Source organism: Myripristis murdjan, chromosome 24 (genome assembly GCF_902150065.1).
Source record: "Myripristis murdjan chromosome 24, fMyrMur1.1, whole genome shotgun sequence".
NCBI classification, from domain to species: domain Eukaryota; kingdom Metazoa; phylum Chordata; class Actinopteri; order Holocentriformes; family Holocentridae; genus Myripristis; species Myripristis murdjan.
In genome coordinates, this window is record NC_044003.1 from 456,093 (window position 1) to 475,119 (window position 19,027).

General features: G+C 49.0%; 1 protein-coding gene across 3 annotated transcripts; it reads left to right on the top strand.

Moving 5' to 3' along the window:
* Positions 1 to 431: 431 nt before the first annotated feature.
* zbtb1 (zinc finger and BTB domain containing 1) lies at positions 432 to 16,745 on the top strand. Of its 3 annotated transcripts, none has more exons than XR_003927922.1 (3): positions 432 to 550; positions 4,052 to 6,748; positions 16,477 to 16,745. XR_003927922.1 is itself a non-coding variant. In XM_030046713.1 (2 exons), the coding sequence occupies exon 2, from the start codon at positions 4,056 to 4,058 to the stop codon at positions 6,114 to 6,116; it is 2,061 nt and encodes a 686-aa protein (XP_029902573.1). In that variant the 5' UTR covers positions 432 to 550; positions 4,052 to 4,055; the 3' UTR covers positions 6,117 to 7,309. The 3 variants fall into 3 exon arrangements, 1 of the variants encoding a protein (XP_029902573.1); XR_003927921.1 differs by lacking the exon at positions 16,477 to 16,745 and adding an exon at positions 10,857 to 11,236; XM_030046713.1 differs by lacking the exon at positions 16,477 to 16,745 and having other exon boundaries at positions 4,052 to 7,309.
* The last annotated feature ends 2,282 nt before the right edge of the window (positions 16,746 to 19,027 follow it).

Sequence of the window (19,027 nt, forward strand, 5' to 3'; positions counted from 1 at the left end):
GGCTGGCAGCATGTGTTTGTGTGTGTGTGTGTGTGTGTGTGTGTGTGTAGATATATAGATATAGATATATAGATGTATATATCTAAATCTGACACACACAACACACACATGTACACATATGTGTGTGTTGTGTGTGTGTCAGACTTCACTTCCCATCACTTTATTTTTCAAACTTTATACACTAATGAATCATCACTAATGAAAAAAAAAAAATACAAAAATACTTTGTTGTAATTTTATTTTTCCTGAATATTTCTCTCACAATGTTGCAGCTGCAACGTAACAGCAAAGCCTGTAACATGCGTTTGACTTATTTTATCATCTCGGATGTATTTTTTTAATTTGGTTTTATTTCGAAGGAAGTCGTTGTGACCGGATGTCCTCGGTTTTTTCCCGCACTCTTTCTGCCTTGACGGCGCGGCTGTGCGGAAGTTCTTTCATCCTGCAGAAGAAGAAGAAGCAGCAGCAGCAGCAGAAGAAGAAGAGGCTTCTCCTCCGTCACAACTTTCCGTCTGAACCCCGAGCCGCCGCTGCGGAGCCGCTTCGGTCGGTGAGTGTGTGGCTGCTGTCCGCGGCCCGATCGCTCCTTCTCGCGGACTTGGAGGGGAGAAAACCCGCGGCCTTTTTTCCTCTCTGCTCGCCTGAATGCGGGGTGGCAGTGCGGGGGTGGCGGGGCTGTTTGCGGGAGAGACCGCCGTACCAACGTCAAGCTAGCCGGAACGCAAACTGCTACTTCCGGTTAGCTTTCCGTCGAACACAACAAAAGCTGCGCTGGGCGGCGGGTCAGGGTTCTAACCCGAACCCGAACCCTGTGAGCCGCTCAGGAGAACCCGAACCCTGTGAGCCGCTCAGGAGACAGAGTCTGGAGAACTCAGAGCTGAAGAACCCGGAGCCCGGAGCCCGGAGCCCGGAGCCCGGAGCCCGGAGCCGCTCCCACCGGCTCCGGGCTCCGGGCTCCGGGCTGCCGGCCGCCTCGCCCCGACGCTCCGCTGAGTTTAAGGCCATTTTTACCTCCACCGACTAAACCACGCAGGTCTGACGTGTCTGAGTGTGCTGCCGGCGGCGCTGCGGCGCGGTGAGCTCCGGCTGTCACCGCCTGAAGCCCCGCGGAGCCCCGACCCGGCCCCGCGGAGCCCCGGCCCGGCCCCGGGGACCTCCGGCCCGGCCCCGGGGACCTCCGTCCCGGCCCGCGGAGCCCCGGCCCGGGCCCGGGGGCTGACGGCGGCCGGGGTGCTGCAGCACACGGACAGAGCACACAGAGCTTATTGGCTCTATAGAGAGAAGAGCTGACATAGAAAATACAACAACAGCAGCAACAAAAGTAATAACAGTAATAAAGATAATGATGTTAACTTTAGCCTCCTGAGCTCCGCCGTGCACAGCAGCTCGCCTGTTGCCTGTTGAAAACCCCGCTGAGCAGCCCTGTGGAGCGGAGTGGGCCCTCTCACTGATCCACCCTCTTTGTTCCTCTGTGTGTTGGACTTGTGTCGTTCTGACTCTTATTTTGAAGGCGCAGCCGCCCGTGTTCCGGTGCAGTGGATGTTAACTGCAGCTGCTCGACGCTCCTCGCCGCCGGAGCTCTAAGCTCCATTTTAGCTCGTCAGTCCGGCCGGCCTGCCCCCCGCCCCCCATCCCGCACAGAGCCGGGCCCGGGGCCGCGGAGGGGCCCGGGCCGGGATCGGGGTCACGGCGGGGCCCCGCGCGGCCTCCCGCCTCGGGTTTGGCGGCTGCCAGGCTCCGGCTGCTCCCGCATGGCCGCGGCCCTGCGTGGGCGGAGGCTGAGCTGAGAACTGACTGCAGGTCAGTTACTGGAACAGCTGCAGGGCCGGCCCTGCACATCTGGCCCCCCGGGCAAAAATAACACGGGGCCCCCGCATTTTTACCACAGACAGATAAATAGACAGACAGAGAGACAGACAAATAGATAGACAGACAGACAGACAGACAGACAGACAGACAGACAGACAGACAGCTGTACGTGACTGGTAAGAGCTTTATCGGTGTGTGGATTTAAATCAGCCCCACCAGTTAAACACCACAGTGAATCCCCTGCCATCCCATAATAAGAGGCCAGGCAGCAGGGAGAGACAGGCGTCCAGTGTTCAGCAGTTCCTGCTTTTACTGTGAAAGACTTTGTGTAAAAGCTCTTGGCGGCTTCAGTGGCTCTGTAGCGCCTCCTGGGGGCCGCCTGATGAGCTGCACAGAGGTTTGTCTCTCCTGCAGGTTATATTCTGTACATCCCAGCTGTCTGCTCCCTCCCAGTAGTTTGACCGCCCACAGTTATAATTCTGGATATTTGGTCTATTTTTATTATTAGAGCCCCTGTAAAAACAGCTATGCTGGTTTTTCTCTTACCAAAATGTAGCCAAACTTTGGAGCGAGACTGAGCCGCCTTGCCAGCAGCCGAGCGTGACGTGACTGGTGATGCTGGAATCCTTAAGTCCACTAGTTTCATATAATACCAATATCTTTATTTTAAATAATTTCAGTCATGAAGACCTGATTAAACAATAAGTTTAAATCAAAAGAGTTGTGATAATTCAGTGAGTGGATATATTTTTGGCGATGAGAATTGTAAATTTTATTTTTAGGCCAGATCGCCCAGCCCCACCTGGAAGAAACAAGGAAACACTCACACTGCATTTAAAACCTGGCGTATTCTACTGCAACAACAATAATGATAATGATGATAATCATCTTATATTATCATCTTATATTTCTCCAGCAGTTTCAAAACCAGAGTTTATGAAGAGCTCTGACAAACAGCATAGCAAAAAAAACAGGCTGAGAAAAATGGAAAAAGATAAAAAGAAGTAGAAAAACTACAGGAATAAAAGCAATAACAAAGAGAAAATAAAAAGTAAAGACAACATCTCATAAAAGCAGGTCTATAAAAATGGGCATGTAAGAAGTTACTTGACTTATAATTATTGTTATTATTGCATATTACCACACTGAATTATTAGGTCATTTAGGTTCTGCTTTGAAAGACAAAAGTCTGTCACTGTCCCCGCCTCGTCCAGCAGGGCGACTGTGACCTTTGACCTCCTCACTGCAGGCCTCGCTGCACACAATCCCTTCATGACTGAAATATGAAATGCCATTGAAATGATGAAAGTGTTTGTTTTGCGTGGAGGATTGTTGGATTCATTTTGGCTCATGGAAGCTGATTTTTCCCCGCAGGTGTTTTCACAGCAAAACACAAACCACAAGCTGTGCCTGCGTGTGGCGACAGGAACCTGACAGAACCTGAAACCCCACGGCTGCAGGAAGCTCACCTTCCACTGCATGACAGCCTGGAGTCTCTGTGACGGCCTCAGAGCGCCGCACAGCGTAAACTCCCAAGAGAAAACATGAGATTAGAAATGTTGAGAAGGATCCCAGAAAGACAGAGGGCCCTTCAGGCCGGAGTGCAACACAGATAAAAGCTCTAATGTGATCTAATCAATTTAAATCAAAGTATGAACTCTGATCAAATAAAGGCAAATCTTGAAATGCTTGTGAGAGGCGTCTGAACGCACCTTTCACAAGCATTTTAACCTCCAGAAGTCTGGCGTGAGTCCAGGTTTCAAGGGACTTCAGCAAACATAAATCAAAACAAGATGAGGACAGATGAATACACAAAAACACACAGGCAGAAAAAAGCCTGAATTAGGAACAGGCAGCAGAAGGTCTGAAAATGAAATGATGCAGATGTCAACATGCCAGTAAGTCAGGAATGGACAAACCCTGCTGAAATCCCCCAGGACGTTCCAGTCTGCCTGTGGGTTTGGACTGAAGCGTCTTCTCTGTTCTCTGACGGGGAAACGCAACGGGGAGGTTTGATACAACAAAAGCTAAACTGCTAAAGTCAGTGCTCTTAATAATTCAGGCCGAGTCTCGATGAGTCACAGCGGGACTCTAAGAGGGCGTCCTGCCTCGCCAAGCACAATCAACCGAGCATTATGAAATCCACTGCAACGCCATAAAACCCAACCACAGTCAAACCTCAAAGTAGAAAATATGCAGCCATTTAATTGCTTTCTTCATGTCTCCTCCATTGTGCTGCAGGGGCGATGGCGAGGCCGAGCCACAGCGATCACGTCCTCCAGCAGCTCAACAACCAGCGGGAGTGGGGCTTCCTGTGCGACTGCCTCATCGCCATCGGTGATATCTACTTCAGGGCCCACAAGGCTGTGCTGGCGGCCTGCAGCTCCTATTTCAGGATGATGTTCATCAGAGACCAGCAGGGGGCGGGGCGCCTCGACCTCAGCAACATGCAGATCAGCGCCGAGTGCTTCGACCTCATCCTGCAGCTCATGTACCTCGGCCGCATCGTGGTGGGGAGCTATGAGTTCGAGGAGCTCAAGGCCTCCATGGTGTATCTGCAGATGTACTACATCCCCGACTCGCTGGAGGACCTCAGGGACATCAGGAGCTCCAACCTCACGCCGTCCTCCTCAGCCTCTTCCTCATCTAGCTCCTCTTCCTCTACTGGTCCCGCTGGCGGAAAGATGATGTTCGGAGTCCGCATGTACGAGCAGCAGAAGCCCGCCGTCCCGGAGGTGGAACGCCTGCCGAAAGCTGTAAACAGCAGCGTTGCACGCCCGGCCGTCCCAGCGTCTGTCAGCGTCAGCAGGCCGGTGGTTGAGGAGGTTGTGAGCGCACCTTTGTTAGTGGTGCCGCCAGTTGTGGACGGTGTAGCCGAGCAACCGTGTGACTTAAGAAAGAGATCAGGTGGTAGGAGCTCAACCCTCAAAGACCGTCCACGCTTCGGCCGGACGTACACCTGCGATGACTGCGGCTTCGTCTTCAGCTGTGAGAAGCTGCTGATCGAGCACATCCTGACCTGCACTAACAGGAAGGCTTACCAACCGCTGAAAGCCAATGCCGAAGGCGACAACGACTCCAGCAAAGCAGAGAGCTCCACCTCCGAGAGCGCAGAGGAACACAGGGCCATCTGCAAAGGAGAGGACGACTGGCCTGAGGCCAAGTTGGACTCTGACCTAATTGTCAGGTCGGCAGCGGCGGGAGACGGTGAATCTGGGTCAACAAGAAGCATCCCCATCAAGACAGAACCAGAGGAGACGATGTTCCCAGAGATTGAGGTTGTGCGAGTCGGCGAGCACAGCGCCAGAGACTGCAGCACGAGCTTCGGTGATGCCACACTTAAAGACTCACTGAGGGAGAAGACCGGATTGACCCGCGAGCCGGAGCCTGGAGTCTCGGCCATGGAGGACAGCAGTGAGACTTTTGAAGGCCACGTGTCAGGTGGAGAGGATCCAGGGATACCAGCAAAACTCCGCAAGGTCAAAGAGGAGAAGCAGGAAGCTGACTCCACCCCTTGTGAATTGTGTGGCGCTCTGCTAACAGAGGAGGACAAGTCCGCCCACTATCTGTCCAACCACATGGGCCATATTTGTGCATGTGGAAGATGTGGCCAAGTGCTCATTAAGGGCCGCCAGCTTCAAGAGCACGCAGAGCGCTGCGGTGAATCTCATGGCGGTGAGTCCGACTCCCATGGTGAGGACGACGCCTCGCTGCTGGAGGAGCCTCAGGGCATGGAGGAGGGCCTGCTGGAGGGGGCGGACCTGGCCTGTCCGCACTGCGGCCTGCTGTTCCAGAGTGAGAGCCTGGCGTTGGAGCACGCCCTGGCCTGCCACGACCAGGAGCTTTTCCGGCCGGTGCTGCTCGAGGAAGGTGGCGAACCGGATCATCGGCGGAAGCATTTCTGCAGCATCTGTGGCAAAGGCTTCTACCAACGCTGCCACCTGCGGGAGCACTACACCGTCCACACCAAGGAGAAGCAGTTCACCTGCCAGACCTGTGGGAAGCAGTTCCTGCGGGAGCGTCAGCTCAGGCTCCACACCGACATGCACAAAGGCATGGCGCGCTACGTCTGCCCAGTCTGCGACCAGGGAACCTTCCTCAAACATGACCATGTGCGACACATGATCTCCCACCTGTCAGCCGGAGAAACCATCTGCCAGGTCTGCTTCCAGATCTTCCCAGGCGGAGATCAGCTGGAGAAACACATGGATGTCCACCTGTACATCTGTGGCGTCTGCGGAGAGAAGTTCCGCCTCCGGAAAGACATGAGGAGCCACTATAACTCCAAGCACACCAAGAGACTATAGGAGGCAGGACACGTTAACCTCCTGCCAGCGTTTATATTAGTTTGTTACTAAAAGAAAGCCATAAATGTGAGAACAAATGTATGCACTTGAACACCAAAAAGACAACCTTTTAAATCTGCACTTTTGAAGTATATGCATAAACTATCAGGGCGTTCACACTGCGAGCAGCTCAGTTCATGTGTTAGCTTATTGTAACTCGTAGTGGGCGGGGCTAGAGGCTCAGACTGCACCACATGCCGTTCCAGGCTTCAAACAGGTCAATCATGTAGTTTTTGGTTCTCTGCTCTCTCACAATGTTACATGGGTTTAACAAGTTTAAATAGCGATCTGGCCAGTGGTAATTAGTGAGCACTATTTGACTAATATAAATTGACCGGCAGAGTTGGAAGCACTGTTTGAAAATTGGTTGCAGCCATGTTTTAGGTATTGTTTTTGAGGTGTTTAACCCTGTCGTCTTTCGGAGAAGTGGAAAGCTGACTTCTCCCCAGGCGACAGTAGAAATGGGAGCCCGGTGCCCAGCTCTGCAGGAGATGCCTGGACGTCGGGCGGCTGGTCGGTGGTGTTGCTCGCAGTGTGATCGCCGGCTACGTGTGAGTCAACATTGCAGAGGGCTGCGGTGCCTCAAGCTTTGGGTAAACATCTCCTATCTTTGCTCTTAAAGCTCCATCCCACTGATTCTGAATGTTTAGTCCGTTCACTACAACTCCCCCATTTGTCAAATCATTTACTGACATAATCAAAATGTGAATATTTGGTTGAAGCAGCCGCCTTATAATGTTCTGCTTCTGCGGCGAACAAAAGTCTTCAGCCTCAAAGTCCTAATGTTTGAGGTTTTGTTCCCTCCTGCGATCGAGCATGAGCGAGTTCAGAGGGCAGCGCTGCGTTTCATGACTTTCAATGTGTGGGAAAGCAGACGAATTAGTTCACCACAGTTTTTACAGCCACTTTGATTAGAAACCATCAGATTCCCAGCGTCATGGTTTAGTGTGGGCGTCTTCATGTCCCTGATGCTGTCTGTCCTCTGGGTCACTGGCAGCTCAGCTCGTCACTTTGATGGAAAATGACCGTAAAAAAAGGTCCTGAAAAGCCAACAGTGCTGCTGCTTTTAGGAAAACTCATGTGGAGGACTTTATTGGGCTGATGGAAAACTGGAGTGAAGAAAGTGTGAAGGCTCCGAAAGTTCATGTTCATATCGTAGTGGAATGAATGGAAACCAGCGGCTGGAGGAAAGGGAGGAGGAGTGATGTGGCAGCTCTGAAAGCCCACTGCTCGCTCTGGGAGGAGAGCAGAGGAACCTTCTGGAGAGGAAACCCTGAACATGCAGAAAATCAGTGGGATGAAGCTTTAATTAGTGTCCCCGTCACGTCAGTCCAGAATACTAAATGTCTCTAATGAAGACGTGGTGGACACGGTTTAGTGCGTTTGCACTCAGTGGAACTGAGTGAGTTACTCTTTCCAGTTCCATCTTTTGCAGTTTATTAGTTAGCACATTGATTCCTGTTCTTCCTTTTCTTTCAGTGTAACTGTTCTGCGTTGCGTTCACCGTGTTCTGGTTTCATGGCACTCGCTGTCCAAAACAGGTGGAAAATGCTCTGTGTCTGGTGCCTTTACTGTAACAGTGGTGCATACTTGTGGCAGTGCGTTGTCTCTTGGTCTTTTTTCTGTCTTACTTCACAGCGATGCATGATGGGGGATAGATGGGCATAAAGCAGGACCTCTGTTGAAATGAATATATTTAAATGGCAATCAGAATCTCCAGATGAGATGATGAAACAGCTGTTCTGAGACAAAAAACACTAGAATGGTGCGCCTGCTTGTTGGAGCTGTTTGGTGCTAACACGCTGGACGGGATGAAACTGGGGGTTTATCCTGTAACTCTCAGAGAAAAAAGTCTTTCATTCTCAGCACAAGACATTACAGATTGATTTCCTGTGATATTGCCTTACGAGTCGTGTCCAGCTCCTCTGCCTGCCAGGCGGACTCAAGCGGTCTCGGTTCCAGCTCCGGGGCGATGGGACCGCCCTGCCTAAACTGAAGGAACATCAGTAGCACACGGCTGTGTTTTTGTAGATACCTGTTCCCCCTCAGTGATGTTAGAGTTCCACTGGTGGTTTCATCTGGCGGTCTTGTTTTTTTCAGCCATTTCTCCAGAGGGCGGGTTTGTTCAGGAGGCAGGGGCACCAAGGCCGTCCCAGGACGGGGACGAGATAAACTGATCAGGCAGCTAGAAAACCAGGAAGCAAAGCCCAAAAACAAAGATTTAAAATAATAATAATAATAATAATCTCTCTAGACCCCTTTTTGATTTGCAGGGCACAACTTCAGAGCCAACCCAAACCAGTTCAGAACCAACCCAAACCACTTTAGAACCAACCCAGACCAATTCAGAACCAACCCAAACCAGTTCAGAACCAACCCAAACCAGTTCAGAACCAACCCAAACCAGTTCAGAACTAACCAAAACCACTTTAGAACCAACCCTAATCGGTTCAGAACCAACCCAGACCGGTTTAGAAACAACCTAAACAGATCAAAACCAGCCCAGATCAGTTCAGACCATCCCAGATGTTTAGAACCAACTCTATCCGGAACCAAACTAAACCAAATGCAGAACAAACGCCAGCCGGTTCAGAACCAACCCAGCTGTTCTCAGAACCAAGGGGATCAGCTCAGTTCCCTTCCAGATGTTTCGGGAAGCCGACCCGTGCACGGTGTTTGTGTCTCTGCTGGTTCTCCCGGGTTCCTGCTGCCGCTGAACAAACCCCCCCTCCCCTCCTGAGTTCTGCTGGAGTGTGAGTTCTGTCCGTCTGCAGATCTTTGGCGCTGCCACTTCCTCTTCACGCTGCTTTTGTGTTGATTTTTGTTTTGTATTTTTTTTTTGCTGCACTTCACTGATTTTGCTAACGATGCTAACCAGACCGGTAAGCTAACACCCACAGAATACAGGGGAAGTGAGCGGTTAGCTAGCAGGGGTGGGTTATTCTCTCGATATTGAAGTCACGATGCGTCGCTTTGTGATTGGAGACGTTTTGTCGTGTTGGGACGACGGGAACTGAGATTTCTCCCCGTTGTTGAGCTGCAGGTGCAGACGGTCAGCAGTGTTTTCACTCTGTTCACGTCACCTCAGCAAAATGTTCCAGACTGACCAGCTCCGGCAGGAAACTGTAAATCTGCGATATCGCCACAGAATATTGTGACGCTGTGCCGTGTCGTCGTTTATTCCCACCTCTGTTAGCTCGCCGACTCACCACGTAACACACCCTCAGTCCCAGGTCGGGCTGGTTTCCTCCCCACCAGCAGGGGGCAGCGCTCGAGTCACGGAGCTCACGCTGCGCCGGTGTCCTCGGGCCACTTCAGGGACAGAAAACTGAGTAACAGAGCCGGGGGGGCGGGGCTTAAACTCTGAGAGGAAAAGTCAATTTCTGAGATGAAAGATGTACATTTAACAGGAAATCACAAAAAAAGGATTTTTTCCCCATAAATTTGTGAGTTTGTTGTAAGTTTACCACTGTAATCTCAAAATATTTGAGTTTTTTCTCGTTAATTTTCCTCAGTCATTAAAGAGGTAAGTTTACGAGGAAAAACCTCACAAATTCACCAGAAAAAAACTCCAATCTTAACAGTTTGTCTTTTTGGGAATTTCCTTCAGGATGAATAAAGTATCTATCTATCTAAAAGCCACATGCTTTGACTTTGTTGGCACTTTCTGGATTTTGTTTTTTTTGTTTGTTTGTTTGTTTGTTTGTTTTTGATTTTCGTTTTTTTTTTGCCTCAAATTTATGACTTCTCATTTACGACTAATCTCAGAGAATATCCCAGGTTTTTCTCATAAATTTGTGAAAAACTATAAATCCCATTTTGTGCTGCGCAGCAGGAGCCAGCAGTCCACAGACGGCGAGCCGCGGACAAAACAAAAGTAAACAAAACCTTTTTTTTTTCCTGGTAAATTTGACTTTATAATCTCAGAATTTTTGAGGGTTTTTTCCTAAAAAATGTACCACTTTGGTCTTGGAAATTAATGTTGGGGTAATATTCTGAGAAATAAACTCGAGAATAAAGTCATAAATTTCACTAAAAAAAAAAAAAAACAACCCTTATCTGTAATTAAAGTGTTAAATTTATGAGGGAATAACTTTGATGAGAATTTCTGAGAGAAAGCGTGCCGAGCGAGGGGAAGCCACGCGGCTCCAAAGGAAAACAAATATTTTCTTCCCATGAATTTATGACTTTCCAATCTTTTTTTCTCATGAATTTGAGTTTTTTCCTGGTGATTTTCCCTGTGTAATCTGGGAGTTTCAGACCCCGCCTCCCCCGCCGCACTCTGTCCTGCGGCTGCGTCTGATTGGCCGCGCCTGATGTTCCTCTGGAAAAACTCACAAGCCTTTCTGAAGCTCTTAATAAACCAAGTGAATCTCTGCTGAGTGTGTGCTGGTGTGTGGGCGCCGTGTTGTCGGGATGCCTGTGAACGCAGCGCGCTGCAGAGTCCTGTGAGCTGCAGCAGCTTCAACCCAGACAGACAGACAGACTGTTTGTTTTTTCAAAAATCATAATAAAGAGAAGATTAAAAAAATGAGCTGATATGAACCCCAAAGTCTTGGCAAAAAGGTTTTGCCTGTACCTGTTTTAAATATTATAATCAAACCAGTTGGAAACTAATTTTCAAGTCATCAGTAATAATATGCAGTCATAATTATGAAAAACAGTTTTCTTGATATCTTTTTTTTTTTTTCAAATTTCCAGCTTGTTTTCCTACAAGTTAAGGAGACAGACGGTGTGCTGCGTTCAAGTCCTGTGGGAAAGAGCAGGATGCTCTCTGGTTCGCCCTCTGACAGCCGGGCAGAGAAATCAGTTTGAAAAAAGGAACAAGGAAATGAGCTGAAACTGAAAAGTTCAAAAACAAACGAGACGGGAATCAGCCACAAAGATTTTTTTTTGCTGTAAAAATTTTAATTCTCCAACTCGAACCTTTAGAAGTATAATTTCCCAGTTTAGTTTTCTCTCTGTACTTGTTGTCTGTCTGGTTTCTGCTGGTTCTGTCGTCACCTGCCACTCCTGGATCAGCTGTTTCCCTGTATCTTTTCAAAATAAAATCCAGTGAACCTGCTGAGGCTTCAAAGGTTTTAACGGCTCTCACAAACTTCATTTCAGCAAAAAGTTACAAGGAAAAGGTCAGAAATATGGCAAAACAGAAATTATAGGAGATTTTTTATGCTCATAAAGTGTGAGGCTAAAACTAAAAGGACAAAGAGCTGAGCTGCGAGGGTTAACAGAGACGACCTCACATGACCTCCACTTCCTGTCCAACAGTGACATCATCATCCTGCACTGGCGGCTGTAAATGAAAATTTCAACAAATAAAACCTTCACAAATCTGTAACGTCCTCTCTCCTCCACCTGTCCCTTCAAAATAAAACTGAGATCCTGTTGGTTTGCACTTGAGTGATCCTCCGCTGCACCGTGTCCTTCCCCGTGTACTTCCTGTTTCAACAGGAAATACATAAACTCAAGAAAATAAGTGTCCTGTTCATGGGGTCTTTAATAGCAGGAGCACATCTGACAATGCAGGAGGGCTCTTACTGCAGCGCTTCGCAGGACTTCCTGCTTCCTGTTTGTGTTGCAGTTCAGGGTCTGTCCACCGGGGGGCGCTGAGTCTGCCTGATCACAGCTGAGCAGGTCACACACCGCACTGTCTCTGAGAACCATGGAGAACACACACACACAGTTCACACAACTGTACATTTACACACACACACACACACACACATACGAATGTGTGTGTTGTGTATAAATGTATATATGTATATACATATATATATATATATATATATATATATATATATATATATATATATACACTCACAAAAAGTTAGGGATATTTGGCTTTTGGGTGAAATTTATGGAAAATGTAAAAAGTTCACACTACAGTGATATTATATCATGAAAGTAGGGCATTTAAGTAGAAGCATACACTGGTGATTTCCTCATCTCAAACAATTTCTTGAAACAAAAGCCAACAACAGTGGTGGATATACCACAACAAAAAATGTCAGTGTCAATAACTTGTCATGTGCCCTTGAGCATCAATTACAGCTTGACAACGACGTCTCATGCTGTTCACAAGTCGACTTATTGTCTGCTGAGGCATGGCATCCCACTCTTCTTGAAGGGTGGCCCTCAGGACATTGAGGTTCTGGGGTACAGAGCTCCGAGCCTCTACACGGCGACTCAGCTGATCCCATAGGTTTTCTATGGGATTCAGGTCTGAGAAAGTGTAGGCCACTCCATCTGAGGTACCCCAGTCTCCAGCAGCCGTTCCCTAATGATACGACCTCGATGAGCTGCAGCATTGTCGTCCATGAAGATGAAATTAGGCCTGTGTTGGTCATGCAGGGGCACAATGACTGGATTAATGATGTTATTCAGGTAGTATGGGCTTGTCACAAAGTGTAGGGCAGTTCTGTACTGACTAGACACACCTAACCACACAGTAACACCACCACCACCAAAGGCTCGTCTGGTGACAACAGTGGCTGATGCATAGGGCTCTCCTTGACGTCTCCAACATCGTTGGCGGCCATCATTTCTGCTCAACATGAATCGGCTTTCATCAGAGAACAGCACTGAGGCCCACTGGTCCCTCGTCCAGCGTAAATGCTCCCTGGCCCATGCAAGACGATGACACCTGTGCCTGGTGGTGTGGTCAGGTACCCTTGCAGGTCGTCTAGCACGCAGACCATGCTGATGTAAACGGTTTCGAATGGTCTGACGTGACACTTGGGTGCCTCTCACTTCCCTTAAATGTGCCTGGAGTTGAGTGGCATTCATCATCCGGTTCCACAGGGCACTGTTCACAATGAAGCGGTCATCAGTGTGGGATGTGGCCAAAGGACGTCCACTTCTCTGCCTTTCTGTGACTCTTCCAGTCTCTCTGTATCTCTGTTGCAACCTGCTGATGACACTCTGTGACACTCTGAGCTCAGTGGCCACTTCCGTCTGAGGACATCCTGTTTGAAGCCTCGCAATGGCGAAGTGCTGCTGATCAATTGTTAGGTGTCGTCTTGGTCTCATGATGTCAAAATGTGAACAGCATGATGAGGAGGACTGTTTAAATACCAATTCTAATTGAACCAGGAAATTTATTGGTTGATTCATGGATCAAACACCTGTTGTGAATTTTGCCGTTAAGCTCCTTGTTAGAGAACAGCAACCTGTGCAAAAAGTACTGAAACACTGAACAGTTGGACATGTGCATTCAAAAGTTTACAGAAGGTCACATTAAGTTCACCTGGAAAGGTTATAATGCATTTTAGGTTCATCCTGAAATTTCACCCGAAAGCCGAATATCCCTAACTTTTTGTGAGTAGTGTATATATATATATACACACACACACACATACATATACGTATATATATATATATATAAATATATATATATGTGGTGTGTGTGTGTGTGTGTGTGTGTGTGTATACATACATATATGTTGTTTTATTGTGTGTGTGTGTGTGTGTGTGTGTGTCTGTGTGTGTGTGTGTGTGTGTGCCCACACTGAGGTGGGACGTCCCGGCGGCGGTGAGGCTTCCTGGCGTTGATGACTAGACGCAGCTCCTCGTCCTGAAACCGTTTCAGTAAAGAACCCACAGCAGCCAGAGGGCATGACCTCACTCTGTTCATCACTTCTGAGTGTGTGTGTGTGTATGTGTGTGTGTGTGTGTGTGTGTGTGTGTGTGAGTGTGTGTGTGTGTGTGTGTGTGTGTGTGTATGTGTGCAGCACAGCAGCTCTCAGCTGATTTGGGGAAAATCACTTCCTGCCTCTGCAGAGATTACAGCTCCCCACCCTCAGATTATAATCTGAGAGATTAGTGAGAGGCGGCCGGCGGGACAGGAAGCGTTTGTGTGTTTTCAGACTGTTTTCTGTCAGTGATGATAACCAGCCAAGATAAACAGTAAAACCAGTATAAACAGTATGACCAGTATGACCAGTATGAGCAGTATGAGCAGCCGTGCTGAGCGTCCCTCAGCTCTCTCACTGCAGCTTCAGGTGCTTTCAGTTGTTTCTGTGTTTAGTTGTGAGTTCAGCGTCGGTGAACCAGAGGAACTTTCCAGGCGTCGTCACGGCGCCGCTGAGGGCCGTGACAACGCCTGGACGCCGCCGCCGGGACGCTCAGCGCCTGTCCGGTTTCTGACATGTCAGTTTGCACAAAGTGAAGGAGAGGAACACTGACAGCGGCTAACAGCGATTAGCTCGTTTTTACTGCTGTAACTCCGCCCACTTTATCTCAGAGGCGCTGGCGGCCTGCAGCCAGCAGGGGGCGCTGCAGATGGAGTCAAGCTGGCGCCCTCTGGAGGCCTAAATACATCAAGTTTGATTGACCCTCCAGCTGCACCTGTGCTAGCATGTGTTAGCTTCAACAAAGCAAGAGTAACTGTTAGCATGTTAGCTCGACACGCTGACGGTCATATCAAGTGACAGGAAGAGGCGGAGCTAAAGACACAGCACTTCAGCGAGCGACAGCCACATCAGCTGTGCGGCTACAGGGGGCGCCACAGCGATGCTAGCTAGGCAAACATTAGCTAACACAACGTTAGCTACAGCTAAAGGGCAACGCAGTTTGATGACAGTCAGCCTCTCAGACACAAAATAAAAAATAATAAAATCATAACTGCAGCACCGTCTGGTGGTCTGACGGTCTGACGGTCTGACGGTCTGACGGTCTGATGGTCTGACGGTCTGACGGTCTGACGGTCTGGTGGTCTGGTGGTCTGACGGTCTGATGGTCTGGTGGTCTGACGGTCTGACGGTCTGGTGGTCTGACGGTCTGACGGTCTGATGGTCTGAGGGTCTGACGGTCTGATGGTCTGGTGGTCTGGTGGTCTGGTGGTCTGACGGTCTGGTGGTCTGGTGGTCTGACGGTCTGATGGTCTGGTGGTCTGACGGTCTGACGGTCTGGTGGTCTGGTGGTCTGACGGTCTGATGGTCTGAGGGTCTGACGGTCTGATGGTCTGGTGGTCTGGTGGTCTGACGGTCTGGTGGTCTGGTGGTCTGACGGTCTGATGGTCTGGTGGTCTGACGGTCTGACGGTCTGATGGTCTGGTGGTCTGGTGGTCTGGTGGTCTGACGGTCTGATGGTCTGATGGTCTGGTGGTCTGACGGTCTGATGGTCTGGTGGTCTGACGGTCTGACGGTCTGATGGTCTGGTGGTCTGGTGGTCTGGTGGTCTGACGGTCTGATGGTCTGATGGTCTGGTGGTCTGACGGTCTGATGGTCTGGTGGTCTGACGGTCTGACGGTCTGGTGGTCTGACGGTCTGACGGTCTGATGGTCTGGTGGTCTGGTGGTCTGGTGGTCTGACGGTCTGACGGTCTGACGGTCTGACGGTCTGACGGTCTGGTGGTCTGGTGGTCTGATGGTCTGACGGTCTGATGGTCTGGTGGTCTGGTGGTCTGATGGTCTGACGGTCTGGCGGTTTCGTGGTTTCGTGGTTTTGTGGTTTTGTGGTTTTGTGGTTTCGTGGTTTGGAGTTGCTGGCAGGAACTGAAGAGCTGTGTGTTTGTTTCCTGCCGTCGGACAGGAAGCTGCTGATCCTCTGGAGGACTCGGCGGCAGATCGCCTCGCTGATAACGACTCCAGTGGGATCAGAGCCGGGCGGGGGTTTCCGGAAAGCGGCGAGGAGGCGGGGCGCTCGCCCTCGTCCAGGCACCAACACCACAACACACCAACACCCACACAAACCCCCCTGTGTGACCCTCGGCCTCCCCAGCTCGGGCTCAGGGGGAAGCAGCAGCACTTTCTCAAAGCAGGGCCTGGAGGTGCGTTCAGGGGCCGTCTGACAACACACTTTATGGTCATTTTCCATCAAAGTGACGAGCTGAGCTGTCGGCCAGCCAGAGGACAGACAGGGACATGAAGACGCCGACACTCAGCCATGCGGTGAACTCATTCGTCTGCTTTCCCACATTTTTAAAGTCCTGAAACGCAGCGCTGCCCTCTGACCTCGCTCGTGCTCGAACAAAAGCTCAAACATCAGAATATTTGTGTTGACAGGAGCTGGACAGACTCTGGAAACTGGACGTCTGTCTCACTGCGCTCCTCCTCCTCCTCCTCCTCCTCCTCCTCCTCCTCCTCCTCCTCCTCCGCCAGGGAAAATAGTCCCTAAGCGGGGAAACGTTTTGCTTTCCAGTGTTGAGCAGAACATTATGAGGCGGCTGCTTCAAACACAAACTCACATTGTGATTGGAGGAGTCGTAGTGAGCAGACCAGACACTCAGAAACTGCGGAATGCTCCTTTAACTAAACAGCAACATGACACTGAGCTCCATCTGGCTCTCGCTCTTATGAGCATGTATTTGTGTGTTTCTTCAGATTGTACGGGACACAGACGCTGTAATCTGACCTGCTGCTCTGCTTTGGTCCTGCGCTGCTCGGACTCGAACACTCGATCCAAGAAAATCCTGGAACCAACTGAACACTGCTGGAATCAAAGTGGGATTATCTAATCCCACTAGCAGATTATTGACCCTGATGAGACTGAATGGATTACTCAGTAAATCCAGCAGGAGAGAGAACAAACAGTGTTGAGTTATGAATTACTGACGAACCTGATTTCTGCTCCAAGACAAATGAAACATAAATCAGCCCTGTGAAAACCAGCTTTTCATTTTGAGACGGCATTTCTCTGAAGCTTGAACGTGCCCCTCTTTCTTTCTTCTTCTTTTTTTTATTTAAAAAAAATATAAAAATAAATAAATAAAAAGTCAAACAGACAAATCAAAAATCATTTCTGTGGCCATGTAAACTGCTGCATTTTTATTTCATTAATATTTTTTGGAAAACACAGACTTGTGACTTTTATAGGCTATATTTCTTTAAAAAATAGACAATTGTAATAAATATATATCATATGACATTTTTTAAAATTCATTTAAAGTGTATGGAACTATTTACCATTATTTTTTTTCTTTGAATTTTTCTTTCTATTACATAGGAATTCTGCTCAGAGGGTTAAATGTCAAAATAAAAGCCCAGCCTGAACCGCTGTAAGTAACTAAAGAACCAGGAGCAAGGGAGAGAGAGAGAGAGAGAGAGAGAGAGAGAGAGAGAGAGAGAGAGAAGCGCTGGCATCAAGACGTCAGGTCTGAAGAGTAATCCGTTACTTCTCGGTAACGGAGTCGGGGTCCATGAGCAGCGCCGCCCCGGTACCGGAGCCTTGGTCCGGTGAGCCCCACCAGTCGGGCTCCTGGTCCCGGCTCTCTGCTGCCCGGTGGGTCGGCAGGTTGGACGGATCTTCCGCGGTGACAGCGGGAGGCTCGGCGGTGGTCCAGCCGGCCTCGGAGGCGCCTTGCCCGGTCAGCGTCGGCTCGGCCGGCCCGGTGGCGGAGCCCGGAGAGTTCACCGGAGAGACTCCGCCGCGGAGTCCGGTGTGCAGGTCGGTCTGACGGCTTCCTGACACCGGAACCTCCCCTGCTGGAGCCTCCATGATATTGATATTGTCATCTGCCGCACTGATGTGCCTGTTCTCATGAGATGTGTCGGTGTAAACATTTACATTAATATGAGTGTTAATATCAGAACTGATATCTGTTTGATTATTGATGCTGGTTTGGTTCTTGTTGCTCTTGTTCCTACATTTAATTCTATCGGAGTCAGAAGTAACTTTACTGTCGGTGTCGGTGTGAGTGTGAGTGGCGGTGTGTGTGCTGTGGCTCCTGGCCGGTCCCAGGTCTCCGGGCGGGGTCCGGGTCCGGGTCCAGGTGTGGGTCTGTCCCGGGCCGGGCCCTGCGGAGGGTTTCCAGATCAGACTGTAGTACACCGCCAGGATCACGGCGGCCAGAGACACCGACAGCACATAGGCGACCACGGTGGCAAGTCTGACCCACTTCTGGTTGGCCCGGGCCAGCAGCTTCGCCTTCTTGTCCCCGGTGTAGGTGGCCGGTTTGCCCCGCTCCATGCTGCGGGTCCCGGCGCTGCGGGGCTCCGGCGGGTGGAGGAGCCCGGTGTGTGCGCAGGTCCGTCCGGGGTGATGAGCTCCTGCTCCCGGGCAGCTCAGCGCATCATCTGGGCTCCTCAGCTGGAGACGCACAGCTGCGGTCTGAGCTGCGTCAAGTTCCGGTCAAACAACCACCGACCGGAAGCCACGGGGCTTCACCTCCAAAAATAAAAGTGTACAACTGCCAACCCGGTAATACAGGTGACTCTTTGAAATCTAAACAATTCACTGATATATTTGAAGTTATATCAGTAAAAAAAAAAAAAACAAAAAAAACAACAACAAACAAACAAACAAAAAAAAAAAAAAAACAGAAACATTAAACTGCCACAGAATTACCCTCCTACAAAAAATAAAATGAAATAAAATGAAATAAAAATACCAATGAAATTGCTAGAAAATTTGTAAAAACAAACAAATAGAAAAGAACCATATCAAGAGTGGTGGAAAAATACCCCCAAACTATTTAAAATTATTTCAATTACCCATTTAAAATGAAATAATCACAAATGACAAAAATGTAAAAAAAAAATAAAAATAAAATGAAAAACAAAAATGTCAGAAAATTCCGTCTTAAAATTAGAAAAACAAAAAATACTATAATAGCAACAACACTAATAATAGTGATAATAGTAATAATTACAATAACATAATGAAGTATTTTTGTTCAGACAGTGAAATAAAACCTTTCAGAGTAAAAGCCCACCCACAAGCTGCTGGGTTCCACGTGTGTGACACTGTGCTGCTTTTTCTGATTAAATGTTTTGTCTAATGCATTATGAGTCTGTTTCATATCCACATGTTCTACTCTGCAAAGGTTTTTCTTTTTTTTCTGATATTCTTTTAGTTTTTCATGTTTTTTGTGCAGACATATATTTCTTTCTCCAGGTGTTGTTTGGTAGATTTTGTGTAGTTTTCCTGTTGTTT